A 20,008-nucleotide genomic window follows, 5' to 3' on the forward strand; every position below is an offset into this window, starting at 1 on the left:
TTATGCCTAAGATCTATCAACAGTTGTGATCAAAGAAGGTAGCCTCCATTTAGGGCAAGTGCTGCATATGATCAACCTGTTCTACAGAAATTAAGGCAGCAGAGAATTAGTTATATTCACTAGTCGTCAAGTCTCATCCACACCACTGCACAAAGGGGGTGTTTCACATAAATGCAATGACTACTGCACTTAGGATTGAAGGGGGAAGTGATGAAAGTTGTGCAGAAAAACAAATACTACACTAGTACAAATATATCCCCCAAATGTCAGCTACTAATGTTATGAGGACCATATCAGCCTCCACAGGGGCCTTCAGCTAGACTCAAACAGACAGGTTTTTGACAGTAGTAGTAGTCAAACTTGATACCAAAATATATGCACTTACCATTACATCACCACAGATTTTCAAATATTTTATGTGGTTGATAGCTCTCTAAATTATTTTGAAGTTTTTTTTCTTCCCCAAGATGAAAAGCCCCATGAGAAAATTTGTAATAACTTGTTATTTGGGCTATTACAAGTGTTTTTCTATGAAAAACTAAATGTGTCTGTTTTTCTGGCTTAGAGTCTGAGTCACCTGTATCCTGTGGTACTCTCCCAGCAGTTGGAAGCATTTCACTGCATGTTTTCTGAACAGATGACTTTCACCCAAGAGCCTATCGTATATCTGACAGTTGTGTGGAATATATGCGGTGCTGATTTAGTTTCTATATTCTTTTAAATCAGAAAGTCTAAAGCACTTAACTGCAAAGGTAGTACGTATGCTTTATGGGGAATGAGATTTCTTTAGCACTGAAAAAAAGTGAGATTCATTTACTCTTCTTACAACTTTCTGCTAGAAAAATCAAATGAAGCTGAAATGCAAGTTATTTGCTACTATTTTGAATTCTATGCATGCAAGTCCTGGCTCTACCACTTGTTATTTTTAATATTTAATATTTAGATATTAATGATATCTAAAATATCTGATATCAACTATAAAAACCATTGTCATAATTATCCATGTATGCTAATAAACTGATGAAGTCAAAAATGATCTGAATTCATTAATTATTCTTTAGTAAAAAGGGAAATTTCTGTAACTCTACCAATAAAACATTTCTACTGGCACCTGAAAATGATTTTATTTTTATTTTACACATCTCTTTACAATATCTGACACTTTGATCTCATGAAGACATCAAACCTAAGACTGACCTGGCAAGTAAAACTCTTCTCAAAGGTGAGAGACATCTGTGTGTGTGAATGTGAATTCTAATAAAAACAAAACACACATTAGTAGCATCATATATTTAATGTTGAAGAATTTGAAGTATAAAAATTAAACAACACATGATTTCAACATTTAAAAAACATTAACACTTTTTACCAAAACAATGTAATGAATATCAAAACATAAGTGAAGCATAACTATAAAAACCTTAAATATATTAACAGCAAAATTGTAATTTATTTGTGTAACAAATATTAACTAAAATATTTAGTTACTTTCAAGGACCACAATGGTAGACTGATTTTTCATTACGACTGCCAAAAATTTGCATCTTAATCTTTTTTGTCTCATCATTTCTTTCTACATAATACTTAGATGCTTCTGGTTACATAACTGTTCCAAACTCCACTACAGATAGCGATCCTTGGTAATCTAGTCTAGTATAAACACTGTCTTTAAGTACTTCAATACTTGTGAGATGATGCTTTACAAAGTTGTTATACAAATAAACATAAACTACTGGAATCTTTTCAAATTCAGGAATTAGAAATCCCCAAAGTTTACAAAGAACAGAAGTAGTTTTCTATCACTGAATAACTTTTAAGTGCATCTCCATAGATCCTACCACTCGTCATTTTCTATTATAGCTGATGTTTAATATGTTAAAATAGTTTTAAAGGCAAATGTGCAAACCCAATTCTAAAATACAACAGTACTTTAATTTTCATGCCGTATACAAAGAAAAGTTTATACTAATGTATCCAGACTTTCTTCAGAAGAATGAGGCCTGATTGGAGATATATAGTCGTTGTCCAACATGGCTGCCATTAGCAAGTGATATTGTTGGTGACAAGGGATAACTTGGATAAGAATAAGGCCTTGAAGTATAAGGAAGCACGCTGGGAGTCCCAGAAGAGAGGGTAGCACTAACAGGGGAAAGACTATTTATTGAGCTGCGACGGAAATTGTAGTCTGTAAATAAATATATGAACAATTATGCTGCACATCTTTAAGGACACAAATTTAATTCAAGAGACAAAACATTCAGACAACAATCACATTTTAACATAATGTTCTAACATTTAAATACCTGACGCTACTGTAATAATGGTATATTATTATCACTGCAGTGAAGACACTAACAGTTACATCAAATCAGGACTCTTTCTTTAACTGACAACACTGCTTCAAAGATCTTACTATAGTGCATTCTTGGGTATCTTTTTCTTTTTAACACAGAAAAAGAGAACCTCTGATTTCTCTTTAATCAACAAAGAAGCTTCTTTAAATTTGGTTCTGACACCAAGCCTATATCATGAAGAAAAAAAGAACAGCAAATTCAGTTTCTTTCTTTTTTTTGAAGCTATATTAGGCATCAAACCAGCATAAACATTTGCCTCTGGACTTCTGGTATAAACTAACTGTCCAAAATTTCATTATTTAAATGCTGGCATAAACATTCATATAACCAAACACATCAATTTAACATTAGAGTCTCACTGGTACCACAAAACAGTAAAATGAATCATCTCTACCAAATGAACTTCAAAAACCATTATCAACTTAATAGTATAGAAAAAATGCAAAATTAACCAAATTATTCAAACAATTATATTTGAAATTATTATTTCAAACAAACGTTCATCTTATGTATGTACCAATAATTTCCTGCTTCCTTAATTATAGTAATTCTGTATGTGTGTGTTTTATTGACCAAATTTGTAGATCCTGTACTTTCCAAAAACTCAACTATGCTCTTTACTGCAGTGTAAGTCAAAGTGGTGACTGCGACTATAAAATGATCATTTATAAAAGCTGTTGTATTGTTGGAATGGAAGAAATGGAATAAGGTCATTTAATGGAAGGTCAAGCTTTCCCCTCCAGTAGCATTCACTATGAGGCCTAGAACACATGAGCATCAACTTTATGTTGTCATGGGACTTAATGTTTAACCAACGGGAATGAGACCAACTGCAGGAGAATAAGCTCAAGCAACATCAGAAAGGACCTATTTAAGAAAAAAATAAAAAAATGAAAATCAGTTGTAATTAGGTTTAATTGCTAGCATTGTAAAACTCTAATTAGATTAATTTTATAAGCTAATTTTTATGAATGGTACCACAAGATCAATAAAGCAGCTTGTTTTTAAGAAATAATAAACATGTTTTGAAGTGTCCAAAAAAGGTTCAAAATATTGAATATTTTAAATTGAGAAATTACTTTGAAACCACTTGCTTTTCTAACATCAGATTTATTTATTCTGTTACAGAATCAACTTTACCCAAGGGTTAAAATATTGAATATAAACTGAAACATTAGATGTTCTGTATTGATGAATAAATTGCCCTTTAAAAGTTCTGATTGTTTCCTGTTGAAGACTGTCCCTTAGTAGCCACATACCTCTAATACACCAACTCTTTAAATTTTACTAATGTAGTTATCAATAATATGATTTAAAAGTGACTTCAGTAGATCAGAAATGTAGTTTTCAAAGAGATAACACGCTTTCTTTGAGTTTACCACATTATTTAGGAGGTTTTTTTCTTTGATGTAAATACCTGGAAACAGGGATGCCAAGGCACGGGGTAGAGATATTATGCTCTAGAGTTCTTTACTGTGACCAAACTGTATTCAAATATTTTCAAGGGGTAATGGAGCCTACTTATAAAATGTGGACTCAGAAGGAATCTCCAGAAGATTTAAAAACAAGCAAGATAGCTGGCTATGAGCGTAACACTTAGCATTTCTGGCAGTTCTCTACCATAAATCTTTAAGCAAACATGAATCACCTACTATATTCTCATTTTTAAAGAAAACTACATTAAATCCAAAATTAGATGTTGACTCATAGCATGATTCATGTAAGATAATAGGAGAAAAATCTCCAAACTGCTGCAAGAATTAGGCAAGTGAAAGACTTTTGCTAAATGTTTCTTAAAATTTCACAAGTATTTCATAAATAAGTTCTATTCCTAAAACCACCATGAATCTAAGTATATTCAGAAAAACAACTGGCTGATTAGAAAATAGAACACATGTCAAATAAGATAATAAATTAAATGTAATGTGAAAATATTTAAATAAACCTAAGAGTTTGCATATTCATTAGATATAATTTACATATCATAGAAAGTAGAAAGCAAAACAAGTTAACAAATGAGTAAAACTTCTAAGCATGTATATACTTGCCCCCACCCCATCCCAGTTTTTCCTCTTCAAGTACATCTTCAAGTCTTCAGTCCCACTGTTTCAGACCCAAACTGAACTGTACATCTTTTTTCCCCTTCTTAATGAATGACAGAGAGCCAATTTCAGAGTTTATTCATACTTCATGCAATTCAGCTGTCTTTATACTTAAAATTGAGGTACAATTTACAAACAGTGAAAGACATACACTATGCATTCATTTATTGATTTGATAATTATATAAGCTTATGCAATCCACACTGAACAGATAGCAAATCAATTCACCAAAGTCATCTGTCTCTTTTCAATTTGTAGTCACTTCCTACTTTCTACCACCATGGATCCACTCATCTGGTTTTGGATTTTGTTATTTTTAAAATATTTGCTATTTGAGCTTCTTTTGTTCAATATAATTTCTAAGATTCATGTTACCTATTTCAGCAATTTCTTCCATTTCATTGTTAAGTATTACTCAGCTACATGAATATACTGTAATTTTTATGCAGTCACCTATTGATAAATATGTGAACTTTTCTAACACTGATCTCTTACAAATATGCTCTATGCTTGTTCTTATATAAACCTTTTGTGATGTTTTTTCTTTGATGTAAATACCTGGAAATAGGGCTGCTGAGGCATGGGGTAGAGATATTATGCTCTAGAGTTCTTCACTGTGACCAAACTGTATTCAAATAATAAAATATGAAACTGCCAGTTGGTCACATCTCATCTTCCATAATAGTTGGTATGCACACACACATACACACACACACATGAGGGTGGAGGGTGTTGCACAGTACATCTTACTCTGGCTTTCGCTGGCCTGGAATTCACCTTGTAGAAAAGTTTGGCCTCAAATTTGCACTGATCCTCCTACTTCTGCCTCCTAAATAATGTGGTAACAGGTATACACCACCAAACCTGGTCTAGTAATTTTAACTATAGCTATGCCAGTACATGTGATATTGTATTTCACTGTGGTTTTAATTTATACTCCTTTATGACTAATAATGTGTGCATTACATATGTAAATATCTTTGTTCAGATGTTAAGCCTCTTGCTCATCAATATTGATTTTGTCTTTTGACTGTTGATACCAATAAAATTTGTGCTAATCTAATTCCAAATTGAAAATGGAGAATGGACTGAAACTTTACAAGTTGTTAATTCAAATGACCCCAATTCATATGAATGACAAAGAGAGAAGACAGCTGATTTAGATAAGTCAGATTCACAGGTACATGGATATAAATGGTCCACAGGTATATGGATATAGAACAAATTAAAATTTTAGACCTCCTGATTCTTAGGAAGGTATTATTTCCATCTGGCCAAGCTTTTAAGAAACTTTTTTGTAGACCAGTCCAGGCACCCTCTGGACCACTGCTAGCAGACCAAGGTGGGGTCAATCTTGTGGATTCCTGAGAGCCTCCCAGCACCCTGCCTCTTCCTATTCCCATGATGTCCTCATCTATCATGGTATCTTCCTCCCTTTTCCCCACTCTGTCCCTGTTCCAGCTTGACCCTCCCATTTCCCTATGTTCTCATCCCCCCACTCCTCACCCTCTGCCACACCCCCACACCCAGTCCATTCATGTAGATCTCATCCACTTCTCCTTCATGGGGTTATCCATGTGTCCCTCCTAGGGTCTTTTCCTGTTAGCTAGTCTCTCTGGAGTTGTGGGTTGCAGTCTGGCCATCCCTTCCCTCCCATTTAGTATCTACTTATGAGTGAGTTCATACTATGTTTGACCTTCTGAGTCTGGTGCCTGAACTGGTCTACTCTGGTGACCAGCCTAGCAAATAACCTAACTGTCATCATAGAGCCTTTGTCCAGTGACAGATGGAGGCAGATACAGAGATCAACGGCCAGGCACCAGGCTGAGTTCCGGGAATCCAATTGATGAGAGAGAGGAGAGATACTGCAGGCAAGGGACATTGAGATCATGATGGAAGGACGTGCAGAGATGACGGACCACACTAGTGGAAGCCCATGAACTGTGAACTGGTGGCTGTGGAGCCTCCATGGGACTGGACTAGGCCCTCTGGACACGGAAGACAGTTGTTTGGCTCGAACTGTTTGGGGGGCACCCAGGCAGGGAGATTGGGATCTGTCCCTGGTGCATGGGCAGGTTTCTGGGAATCCGGTGCCTGTGGTGTGACACCTTGCACAGCCTTGGTGCAGTGGGAAGGGGCTTGGACCTGCCTAGGCTCAGTGAGCTGGGCTCTGCTGACTCCCCATGGGAGACCTCGATTTGGGGGATTCACGTGAGGATTCGGGGTGGCTTGGCAAAGAGGGCTGTGGGGTGGGAGGAGGGAAGAGGGGGGTCTGTGGATAGCATGAGGAGTGAGTAGAGAATTTCTTAATAAAGAAAAATAAAATTAAAAAAAGGGAAACAGGAAAAAAAAGAAACCTTTTTGTTGTTGTTTTTTCAAGACAGGGTTTCTCTGTGTAGTTTTTGGTGCCTGTCCTGGATCTCGCTCTGTAGACCAGGCTGGCCTCAAGAAACTTTAAGCAGAGTATTTGAAAGCAAGCAACTCCAAAGGTCTCCAGAGGTCTCCATTTCAAAAGGACAGCAGAACAAAGGTCAAGTGAATGGTGCTAATTCTCTAAGCTACCTGGATGTGACTTGCACCTATCCACTTTCCCAACTTCTGTTCTCAATGCATGCAGCTCTCTCCGCATTTCCTTACATGCTAAAAATTTCTGTAATTTCATTTGCAATGGTGTGGAGATCAACCCTGATAATTTTCTCCTAGAGACCTCTCTCTCCTCTCCCTCTCCACTGCCAGTGTCTCATGTATCCCAGGCTATCCTTTAACTTGTACCAGGGATGGGCTTGATTCTGATCCCTTTGCCTCTATTTCCCCAGTAGCATTTCTGGCAGTCCTCTACCATAAATCTTTAAGCAAACAATAATCCCACTAGAGACCAAAACTTAGCACACAAACAAAAGGATAAAGGAGGACCACATATAAAGCAAGTGCCCACTGACACTGAAATTAGTCTAGCTGCTTTCCTTTGGAAGAAGCAAGAAGACCAAACAAACTATATTGTGAGATGTCGATTTGTTCCCTGTGTACTAAGATCATAATGAGAGACTCCTTCTAACGCTGGTTTCTAACCTGCCTGGACAGCATCCTCTCAGAGCAAGAACCGAGACTGGAGCATAAGTCTAGACTTCTGAACAGGCCCCAAACTAGTAGCTCACTAGATAAGTATGCGGGCCAGACTGAAGAGAAAAGGTTTAGACTTAAATAAAGACAACAACTCTTCTCAGGTTTCATTTTTGTCAGTAAATCTATCCTCACAATTGCTCTTTCTAAGTCAAGCTTAAATTTATGAGGTTAAAAGAAGATAGTTCTAAAATAGCACTGTGTGTTTGAAATTTAGGTAAGATTTAAGATCTGTAAGTTTAGCAGCTAGTTTTACTAAAATCTGTGAGGATAAATTTAGGGTCTATAAGATTTAAGTGTCAAGAATAATAAACATATTTCTCATAGACATTAATAATCTCAGATAATACTTGTCTAGCACTTGGCACATGCAAAAATTAACCATGTAAGATCGGGTATAATGGAAACCCTCTAAAAGCATTGCAAGCATTCTCATTACTCCTTTTGATAATGTTGAGTTAAGGCACATAATGATGAAGTAACCTAATCAGGAACACAGAATGATTACATAGGCTGATTTCTTTACATGTAAAAAAGGAGTCTTGGCAAATCTTAAACTGCCTTCAAGCCACCCCCTTTACAGGTTTCCTTATTGTGCCCCGTGAGAAAACAACACAGTGAATTGTTATAGAAACAATTTAGAGTTAAAATATTATTTTAATGATGTAAAAAAGTCTCATTCTCAGCTTAGTTTGAGAAATGCCAGACAATTGAAATGCATCGTTTATTCTTAACTGTATCTGATTTAAACTACTACTTATAATCTCAGTGGTTCAATTTAGATATCAGAACACTGTCAGGTTCAAAGACTAGAAAATATCTGAAATATGGAAACTTTTCATTTTTTTCTTAATGAGTCTATAGCTAATAAAACTATTATAAACAAAATATCACACAGGATTTTATTAGACAATTTTAGGCATTTCCTCATATGGCCAGAAGAGGATTAGCTGAAAACTGCTTTTCTGAGAACTAAATATACCACAATATTCCTAAGAGGTGTTTTCTTACCTGCTTATTTTCTCCAAATTCTTCTACACAGGTCCAGGCTGAAGAGACTGTGTTCCCTGTCTGTAAGCAGTGAAGACAGAAAAGAATTGAGTCTTTAGGTTGATGTTAACCCTATCTTGGAAGTGCATGGAATCCTTGATAACTTTAGTTTAAAACTTTTTGATTGGTAAATAAGAAAAAAGGAGAAAAAGAGACAATTGGCAAACAGGTATCATTTCTGGACTCTGAAAAGATGAACAGAGAACAGTATTCTGATATCTAAATGAAAGTCATGAGTTAGTACATCATCTGAAAAAAACATTTCTAAGCCAATTAAATTCTTACTCATCAGTGTACTCAGGAAATACTCTATTAGGAAAAAGGATTTTAAAAATTAAGCAAGGCTTCATAATTTCAGAAAAGCAGAGAGAGCTAAATAAATTCAGGAAATGTAAATGTTCTGTAGGTACAGTCACTTACACATAAGGTATCATTTCCTTCCTGCCCTTAGAAAAGACAGATGGACAAAATAATGCTAATAAACTTCAAAGATTTTCTTGACTAGTCAATTTTCCTAGGAAACTACTACAACCAAACATAGTTCCACTGTAACGTCCATCTATTTTAGTTGTCATCACTCCATATGTCTTGAATCTTTCCATCAAGAATATATATCCAACTCCACGCTAAGAAACTACACATGAGTATGCACAAGTAAAACATGTCTGATGATCTCCAAAAGCACTGTAGAGTTTTAAATAATACTTTAAAGATAATTCAGTATAAAAACATCACAATAACTTGTTACCACACAATGGACTAGGTAACATTAATTGATTTTGTTTTTAAGCACAAAACATCTATCTAAACACTGACAACAGTTAAGAGGATAACAAATTATAGGGTCATGATCTTAAGACATTGAAAATCCAAAGAGGTACAGACTTCTCTGAGAATCGTCTTTGTCCCTGTAAGGATTGGTCAATTCTCAAAAGGAAGATGATAAACAAGGGGAAATTATACATGGAAACATCACTGAAGCTCAGAGGTAACAAACTGAGAGCTGAGGAGGAGCTACTGTTAAGGCAAGACCAACCCTGGTGAAAACTGATCTCAAGTAGACCAGCAGAGTGAACTGATCTCAAGTAGACCAGCAGAGTGAACTGAACTTAGCATCTCAATTCCCAATGGGAATAAGACAATACAGACTTTTCAATCCTTTGGCACTTCTGTGATGAGGAAATAACTCTTCTCTGATTAAAGGTAACATCATTTTAGGCTTCAAATTCTCTATAATTTTTCATGTGCAATATCTGGCATTCCAATAAAAAAATCAGTATACCAGAAAATGAACTAGATCATCTAAAGCCAACAGAAATAGCAATAAAAAACAGATTCCTAGGATATTTAGATAATAAGCTTCAAACTGGATATTAAAATAATTATGTCTTGACAGTGGCACATAAACCCACATGTAAACCAGTGAGAAAACAGAGGATCCGTTTCATTCTGTCTCATTCTGACAGATGTGCTTCCTAGTGTATGTCAGAGGAAAGACCATGATAAGAAGCTGAGAAGCTGTGTTATAGGGTAAAACTAAACCTCTATCTTCCATGCTGCACAAAAATCAACTTAAAACGGATCAAACAAGTAATAAAGCTGAAACTTCTAAAGTATAGGGGATACATGTCAAGATATGGAGATAGATGGTGACTTTCTGAATAGCTTGGGACACAATGGCAAGAACTAAAAGATGAGATTGCAGCAAATAAAGTCTCTGCACAGCAAAGGCAGAGAATTATTATCTAAAATAGAGAACTCAAAGAATTTGTCATCAAAAAAACAAATCATCCAACCAACAAATAGGCAAATGAATTGAATAGATGTTCTCAAAAGAAATATAAATGGCCAAAAATTTATGAAAAGGTGTTCCATATCTTTAGCCATGAGGGAAATGCAAGTGCTTACAAGGAGTAGGGATCCTTATCCACTGCTAGTAGGGGTGTGAATTAGTAGAGACAGGTTCTCCGTCAATCAGTATGGAAGTTCCTCAAAAAACTAAGAATGATCACATGATCAATCTATACCAAACTTCTGGGATATATGCTAGGTATTCTATATCTGCACACCACAGATATATCTGTACATCTATATTTACTGCAGCAACAGTCACATTAACCAACATAATGAAACCAGCCCAGCAACAGATGATCAAATAAAGGAAATGTATCATATATACACAAAGGAGTTTGATTCCATCAGAGGAATGAGATTAAGGGGCTACCAAGCTGGCTCAGTGAGTATATGTGCTTACTGCTGAGCCTAACAACCTGAGTTCAACTCCTGGGATTTACACAGTGGATGAAGAGAACTGGTTTCTGCCCTCCTTTTGGATGCCATGCACCTGTGTGCCCACACACATACACACACACACACACACACACACACACACACACACACACACACACACAAATCAATGTTTAAAAATATTTTTAAATGAAATCATGGTATCTACAAGATAATGTATTGGATTGGAGATCATCATGTTATATGATATAAACTCAAAAAGTTAAATATTACATTTTATCTCATATGCAAACCCTATATTTACAAGCAAAACCCCCACAAAAAAAGTAACACTACTTGAAATGAGAAATGGGATCAGCAGGATGACTGAAGAGTGAACAGAGATTAATGAGGGTGGATATAACCAAAGAACAGACCATACACACATGATATCATGGTGTTAGGATGAAACCTAGTTATCTCCTATGATTATTGGACACAATAGGGCCTGGGAAGACAGCTCAACCAAGTGCTTGTTGCATAATTGTGAGGACTGGACTGGATGTCCCAAGCACCCACATCAAAGCCTGGAAGAATGTATCTCAGAGCTCAGAAGAAAGGATCCTCAGGGTAAGCTAAGAGAGAAAGGAGACAAACTGGAGAGCAAGAGTAAATGAAGTAGAAAACACCAGATGTCAACCTCTGGCCTCCACATGTACACACACATACATGTCCATACAGTAAAAATGAGCATATACACACATGTCCATACAGTGAGAATACTCATACATAGATGCACACAGAGCATATACAAATACACTAATACATATGAATGATAATAAAAATAGCTATGCCCAATATGCTCAGGAATTTAAAGGCTAAAATTTTTAGAAGAAACTAGAAATCCTAAATTGAGCTAGGCATGGTGACACAGGTCTGTAATCCTAGCTCTGAAGAGTCAGACTAAGCTACAAAGCAAAACATGATCAAAACAACTAAATACACTCAAGCAAAATTCCAAATCTGAGCCGGGCGGTGGTGGCGCACGCTTTTAATCCCAGCACTCGGGAGGCAGAGCCAGGCGGATCTCTGTGAGTTCGAGGCCAGCCTGGGCTACCAAGTGAGTTCCAGGAAAGGCGCAAAACTACACAGAGAAACCCTGTCTCCAAACCATAACATTATTTTCATTGCTACTTTAGAACTGTAATTTTTTTGTTTTTGTTTTGTTTTTCGAGACAAGGTTTCTCTGTGTAGCTTTGCGCCTTTCCTGGAACTCATTCTGTAGCCCAGGCTAGCCTCAAACTCAGAAAAATCCACCTGCCTCTGCCTCCCAAGTGCTGGGATTAGAGGCATGTGCTACCACCGCCCGGCTGATGCTTCTGCTTTTAATGTTTAAAAAAATTGACTATTACCTAGACTATTGTAAAGTACATGTGGACACATATATCACTAATTTGTGCTAATGTGACACTAGTTCATCATATGGTACATGTGAGCACACGTGCCACTGAATTATTTATGCTTGTATGACACTACAGACTCGTGGGGGAAATAACAGTCTTCCATAATTGTAAATAAATGCAATAGAGGACTGGTTTAGTGGGCAAAGCATTAGGTATGTAATTAAGCCTGATGATCTGAGTTCAGATACCCAAAATCTCCTTCAAAAGTTGGATACAGGTAATACAAGTGCACCTATATGGGGAACTGGAATGCAGAGACAGGAGCATGACCAGGCACCTCCCAGGATAGCTAGCAGAAAGCAGAAATAACCAAAAACCTTATCTCAACAATGTAGAAGACAATATCCAACTCCTGGAAGCTGTCATAGGACTTCCACAGGCATGCCCTTCTCATTCCCACACTCATATAAATATCATACGCATGCACACAAAATGAACATTTAAAGAAGTTAATACTATAAGAGGGCTGAGGATAAGCTTAGTTTGGTAAATTGATAGCTTTGCATGCACATCACCCTCTGCTACATAGGGAGTGTGAGGACAGCTTGGGCTAGAAATCCTGAATCCAAAACAAACAAACAAAAAAGATAAAGGCTAATCCTTCATAGTTTGACACAGACAAATGTCACTAACTTTAAAAGACTAATAAATGGAATTATATTAAAATTAGTAACTTCTATTTCCTCAAGATACACTATGAATACAAAAGTAGTCACAGTGAAAAGGGGTATTATAAAATATATATCCTACAAAATGTATGTAAATAAGTGACAAAAAAAAAGCAGGTAAGACATTAGGTTAGTGGTTCTCAACCTGTGAGTCATGACCCCTTTAAGGGACTAATGACTCTTTCACAGGAGTCACATATCAGATACACTGCATATCAGATATTTACATTATGATTCATAACAGTATCAAAATTACAGGTATCGGCCAGGCGGTGGTGGTGCATGCCTTTAATCCCAGCACTTGGGAGGCAGAGGCAGGCGGATTTCTGTGGGTTTGAGGCTAGCCTGGGCTACAGAATGAGTTCCAGGAAAGGCGCAAAGCTACACAGAGAAACCTTGTCTCGAAAAACAAAACAAAAACAAAAAAATTACAGTTCTAAAGTAGCAATGAAAATAATGTTATGGTTTGGAGTCACCAAAACCTGAGGAATATTAATGTGTCCCAGCATAGGAAGGTTGAGAACCAGTGTGTCAGATTAAAGGGACACAGTCTTCAGAAACATACTTCTTCAAGAGGATAGCTTAATAATCTATAATCCTTACAAAATATCTGGCAGTAAATACACACATTCATACACACACACACACACACACACACACACACACACACACACACACACTGAATGAGATCACACTATAATGTAGCCACAATTTTCAAAATTAAGAATACTGATATTAAAAGTATTGGCTAGGTTATGAAACAACTAGAATTTGCATATACTGCTAACAAAGTGTAAACTGGAAAAAAAATCACTTTGGAAAACTCTTCATCATAGTCCATTGAAATTTTAAAAACATAACCCTACTATATTCAGCAAAGCTGAATGCAAATGACCTCTAAAAATACTATGTACAAGAATCACCATGGCATCATTACCCAAAAAGTCCCAAACTAACAGCATCAATAGAGCCAACAAATCATAAAATTTAATGGAATGCTTGCATTCATAACAGCAAATAGGCTGGGGTGAGCCTCAGTTGGTAGACCGTTTGCCTAGCATGCATAAATCCTTGAGTTCAAACCTTAGCACCACATAAGACAGCTATAGTGGTACATGCCTGTACTCCCAACATTTAAGGATGTGGAGACAGGAGAATCAGGGTTATCCTTGACTCCATAGCAATGAGGACATCCTGATACATTGGAGACCCTGTCTTTAATAAAAAATTAAGTAACAGCAAGTGAACAAAACTGCTACACAACACCAAATGGATCATCTTCAGAATCATAATGACAAAGAACTAGACCAAAGTATATAAAATGTATAGATTTCCAAAAACATAAAGAATTAACCACTATAAGAATGGCTAAATTATGGAAGAAAAGAGGGTAATGTCTGGAGGAAAATACAATAAAGCATCCTCAAGTGGGCAGTAGACTACATACATATGTCACTAAGATGACACTGTCTGTATATTTAGTTTATATGTAGTAAATAATGAGTAAAATTAAAAGTAAAAATACTGGGGAATATGGCACCTTCCATTGATATAAAAATATTCTTAATATATTGTAACAAAATATAAAACCAGTGATTCTAACAGGTTAGCAAAATCAGATAACACAAAGTAAGAGAGATTCCCAACTATAAAGACTATTAAAACTCCAATGGTTATTTTCGGTACAGGTGTGGAATGGAAACACTATAAAATACAGAAACTATCTTCCCTCTGTAACATCCCTGCTACCTACTCAACTGGAGTTTTGTAACTTCGTTTAAATCTTTAATTTCAATGAAACAAGTCAAACAGAAAAATATTGGAATTTAAATTTAAATCATCACCAATTACAAGTAAATGCTTTCAACATAAAAAAGATAATGATAATTCTTAGAGGAAATCCAAAAACAGTAAGGAGTGTCTTACTTTTATGTCAAGTCCAAGAGTACTATTTACAAGTGTGCTGGTTCAATTTAATTCACATGTTATTGGGGTTGTTTCTTTTTTTAAAAGTTTCAATTGCTACTGAGTGTATTCAGAGAAATATTTTAAAGAGAACATTCAGTAATCAAGACAAGAGACTGTCAAAAGGAAAATAAAAGTCAAAAAGTCAAAAACAGGAAAAGGACCCGTTCTTTGAAAAATGAGAGTCATTACATGTGTTCTTTTTAATTTTGTATCGTGTAGCAGAAAGATAAACTACCATTGTTTAGGATCCTAGCTCTGGTTTTGTTCCTCTGGCCCTCAAGCACGTTCTCCTCTCTCCCTCTCTCCCTCTCCCCCCCCCCTTTCACACACACACACACACTTCATGCATACAGCCAGCCATACACACAACACAGATATGCAATTAATTTATTATAAATCTACATATTAAATGATCTAATATTATTCTAGACTACATCTGTTGACCTAGATTAAACATGTTTCCTCAGATGCTTTAAAAACTAGCAAAACCATAATCCCTTGTACTCCCAATATACAAATTATTTATGTCCATTTTATATACAATATACACACATCCCAATCCACATGCTTCAGTAAGTGTTAAAGGTTGCTAATAACTGAAACACCCATTTTATGATCACTATGAAAATTATATGCTGACAGAATTTCTACTTCAGTGGAATACACACTTCACTCAGTATCAGCCACCCATTCACCACCATTCATAATTAAAATGTCTGTGCCTGCAAACTCCATATCACAAATATTTCTTTTTCAATTCTTTCTTCTTTCTACCCAGAGCACAATCAAAATTGATTTTCCTTAGACTCTTTTAACCTTAAAATATACTTATCACTTTAAATTTGAAAAGCAAAGGAGCAATAAATGACAAGCACTCACCTATACAAGGAAGGGCACAGAAACAACCAATTCTCTAGATACAAAATCCATTAACTTTATAAATCTTTATGGATCAAAACGGTCTAACAGTAAATAGGAAAGTATTTTGGTACATGATGATAAATCTAGCACTCAGAAGTGGAGGCAAGAGTACAAGTTTGAGGCAAGGCTAACCTGGGATACATAGTGAGTTCAAAGGCCAGCATGAACTATACATCAAGATAATGTTTAAACAAATCATAAAATACACCAATAGTAAATTAAGAGTCACATAAAATTCCTGTATTAAACTGTAGCCTGATATTATAATACAGAACAAATCATTTTCTGTAACGATGTCCCAAAGAGGCTTAATGCAAAGAGCAAAGCAAAGGAAGGTAAGCAGAACATTCCAAGCAGAGTGAGCAGCACTACCAACAGTGTGATGACAAGTTGAGATGATCAAAGCAGCAGTACACATCCAGGGGAGGGTGGGGAGGGTGACACCAAATGATAGAGCATTTGAACTAGAATCAGACTTCATAATACTTACACTAAAATAGCAAAGCCATGGTAGGTTCTAGAGCAACAATAATAAAAAGTAGTTAAACATACTTACACTGATAATTCATATGGTTGTATGTATAGAGACACAATAAAACCAAAGGATAAACTCCAAGTACCAAACCAGAGACCATGAAATATGTCTTGCATCTGAACAGGAAAAGAACTACTGTTTGCTATCCTGACATATATGGGACTGACTGGCAAGGATCCTTTAAACCCCAAGGCTAGTTTGTAACAAGGTATGCTCAAAATGTTCCACCATGCAATGATTCATTTTGGATTCAGCCAGTTGTCCCCAAGTCCACTGTGGTGGCTTGAATAAGATGGCCCCCATAGGCACATAAATTTGAATGCTTACTCACCAGGGTGTGGCACTATTTGAAAGGGTTAGAAGGTGTGGCCTTGAAGAAAGAAATGTGTCTCTGGGCTGGGCTTTGAGGTTTTCAAAAGCCCATACCAGGCTCAGTCCTTTCTCTCTGTCAGCTGGTGGATGAGAATGTAGCTCTCAGCTACTTCTCCAGTGCCATCCATGCTGCCATGCTTCCCATCATTATGATAATGGACTAAATCTTTGAAACTAGAAGCAAGCACCCAATTAAATGCTTTCTTTTATAAGAGTTGCCTTGGTCATGGTGTCTCTTCAGAGCAATACAATAGTGACTAGGACAGAAGTTTGTATCAGAGTGGTGTAGTTCTCAGACAGGCCTGACATGCTGTTTGTTAGAGGAATATGGAAGACTTTGGAAGTCTGGAATAGGAAGGTGGCTGGATGCTTTAATTGGGGTGTAAGGGGCCTTTGTAGTAGTAGCATAGGAGACAGTGCTGATGGCAATTTGAACTGTGGAGGCCCAGTTCAAGAAGTTTCAGAGGGGAAGAATATTATTATTAAATGGCCTAGAGACACCATTCTTGTGATATTTTTGCGAAGAATGAGATTACTTTTTGCCCTTGTACTAAAAACTTGCCTGAGGCTAAATAAAAGCATTTTGGTTTAATGGCTTTGGCTCAGAAGATTTCAAGGCAACCTAGTACTGACTGTATTGAATGGTTATTAGAAATCACTCTTACATAGATATATAATGAAATGGAGCAAACTGGACAAAGAAAAACACAAAATGTACAATTTGAGGAGAAAAGGAGCACCAGGAAATGTAATGTAGAAGATAGGAGTTCCAGTACTCAAGGAGATAAAAAGTTTACTGACAATAAATGGACTAAAGGGGGTGGTGACCTCAGGTTAAGACCCCACCCAGCTAAGCTTCCAAGCTGTGAAAGGAATTAAAGAAAATCTTAAGCAGTGAAGGAAGCTATCAACAACAGAAAGCTGATACAAATGTAATTAAACAAAGTGGACAAGTTCTAGACATATCAAACAGGAGAACAGTAGAATCAAGGATATAAGAAAGGGCTTGTGGAATCTCCCTCTATGCCTAAGAAAGCCACTGAAAAGCCACTAAGGCCAGGCATGTGTCAGGAGTGTCCCCACACAGAGACTCAGAGAGGCCACTGTATGAATCTGTGAAGGTGAAACCTGGATAATGTTGGAAACCCCAAGATAAGTTAAAGATGCCAGAGTCATGGGATACCTGCCATGGAAAGTGGCAGGCTGGGTGTGGAACAAGCCCAAGAGAGACAAGTTCAACAAAGCAGAAGAGTTGGAGATTGGAAGAACATTGACATAAGGCATGGAGATTCAGAACTTGGAGTTTGCCAAGAGAGACAAGTGTGTTGCAGTCAACAAAGCAGAAGAGTTGGAGATTGGAAGAACACTGACAAAAGGCATGGAGATTCAGAACTTAGAGTTTGCCCTGAATTTCCTCACCATGCTCCCTTTCCTCCCTTTCAGAATGCTAATATATATTCAGTGACATTATATGTTGGAAGTATGTGATCTGCTTTTTGATTTTGATTTTATAGGGGTTTACAGTGTCTCAGAGTTTTGAAGTTGGACTGAATGCATTTTTTGCACTATATGGCTATAAATCTATGGGGGCCAGGGATTAGAATGTGGTGGTTTGAATAAGAATGCCCTCAGAGGCTCATACATTTGAATAATTAGTCACTAGGGAGTGGCACTATTTAAAAGGATTAGGAAATATGGCCTTGTAGGAGGGAGGTATGTCACTAGGGGTAGGCTCTGAGGTTTTCAAAAGCTCATATCAGGCCCAGTGTTTTTCACTTTTTTTTTTTTTTATCTCAGCCAGCAGATCAGGATGTAGTTCTTAGATACTTCTCCAGTGCCAGGCATGCCACCAAGCTCCCTGCCATGATAATGTACTAATTCTCTGAAACTATAAGCAAGCCTCCAATTAAATGCTTTCTTTTGTAAAAGTTGCCTTGGTCATGATGTCCTCAATCTGTTATCAGATGTTTAACATTAGAAAAACGCTGGTTTTCAATGGAATTATGTGGTGAAGTTACAAAGACTAGGAGTTAATTATTATGAGTATGTGGTGATATATGGTGTACCCTAATAAAGCTTGCCTTGGGGATTGAAGGACAGAGCCAGCCACTAGATTAGACATAGAGGCCAGACAGTGGCGGCACACACACTTAATCCTATCACTCAGGAGGCAGAGATCCAGACATGAGTTCAAGGCCACACTGGAAACAGAGCCAGGCAGTGGTGGCAACACACCTTTAATCCCAGTACTGGGAAGCACACACACTTTTAATCCCAGGAAGTGACATGGATGGGCAGAGAAAGGTATATAAGGCATGAGGAAACAGGAACTAAGCAGTTCAGCTGAGACCCTTTCAAGTGAGGACTCAAAGGATTCATTGAGTTGGTGAGGTAATAGGTTGGCTGTGGCTGCTGTAGCTCCTCTGCTTCTCTAATCTTTCAGCTTTCACCCTGTATCTGGCTCTGGGTTTTTTATTAATAAGACCATCTAAGATTCGAACAATATAAGTACCTATATGGGGGGCCCAAAACAGCTTGACCACACAGCTGCCATGACAGGCTTAGGGGCCCTGACACAGCTGTGACAAGCTTACTGACAGGCAACACCCAGATCCAGAAAAAGCCATATGCTAACACTACCCAGGGATCCACCTAGAGATGGGCCAGCATTTAAGGGAAAGTACCTGACATCCCAAACATTTCAATCATTAGATAAGATTAAATAAGATCACTAGATGTTCTTAAGCCTAGCACACACCAATTTCCTTTTCACACATACTCCTAGACAAATGTCAGTCAGTCAGGGTCCCTAGAAATCCCCTCACCTCAACCTCTGCTATGATAAAAACAACAACAACAACAACAAAAACCCTACCCCAACTGAGCTTGGGACTCTCTGCTCTCACTGCTGCATTGGACAGCTCCAAGCTTGAAATAAAGGCTCTTTGCTTTTACATATGGGATTCTGTCTCCATGGTGGTTCCTGCGATCTGGGCATAATATTTAGACAATAGGAAAATTATTTAACCTTTTGCTGAAAATGAAACCTTTCCAGGCACAGTGACACATGTTTCTAAGCCCAGCATTTGGGAAGCAGAGTTCAAGGCCAACCGGAGCTACATGGCAAGACCTTGTCACAAAACACCACACTCTCCTTCTTCCATAAGTTTATTTAGGAAATACAAACTGAAAATATGAGTTACTTAAAGGATTAGTTTTGTAGCAGTAT

At 37.1% G+C, this 20,008-nt stretch overlaps 1 protein-coding gene across 6 annotated transcripts in view; it reads right to left on the minus strand.

Moving 5' to 3' along the window:
- Positions 1-1,303: 1,303 nt before the first annotated feature.
- The window catches only part of Rbm46 (RNA binding motif protein 46), a 48,823-nt gene continuing 30,118 nt past the window's right edge, over positions 1,304-20,008 (minus strand). For 3 of the 6 annotated variants that reach the window (XM_052731152.1, XM_052731151.1, XM_052731153.1), the window contains one exon: positions 1,304-2,185. In XM_052731152.1, coding sequence (XP_052587112.1) covers positions 1,986-2,185 — 200 coding nt within the window. In that variant the 3' untranslated portion in view covers positions 1,304-1,985. Of the gene's footprint in view, positions 3,222-8,587; positions 8,648-20,008 lie in introns of all 6 variants that reach the window. The other 3 variants (XM_052731154.1, XM_052731155.1, XM_052731150.1) reach the window with 3 other exon arrangements.

The sequence above is a fragment of the Peromyscus californicus genome, unplaced genomic scaffold (genome assembly GCF_007827085.1).
Source record: "Peromyscus californicus insignis strain IS unplaced genomic scaffold, ASM782708v3 Scaffold_9__1_contigs__length_137607984, whole genome shotgun sequence".
NCBI lineage: Eukaryota > Metazoa > Chordata > Mammalia > Rodentia > Cricetidae > Peromyscus > Peromyscus californicus.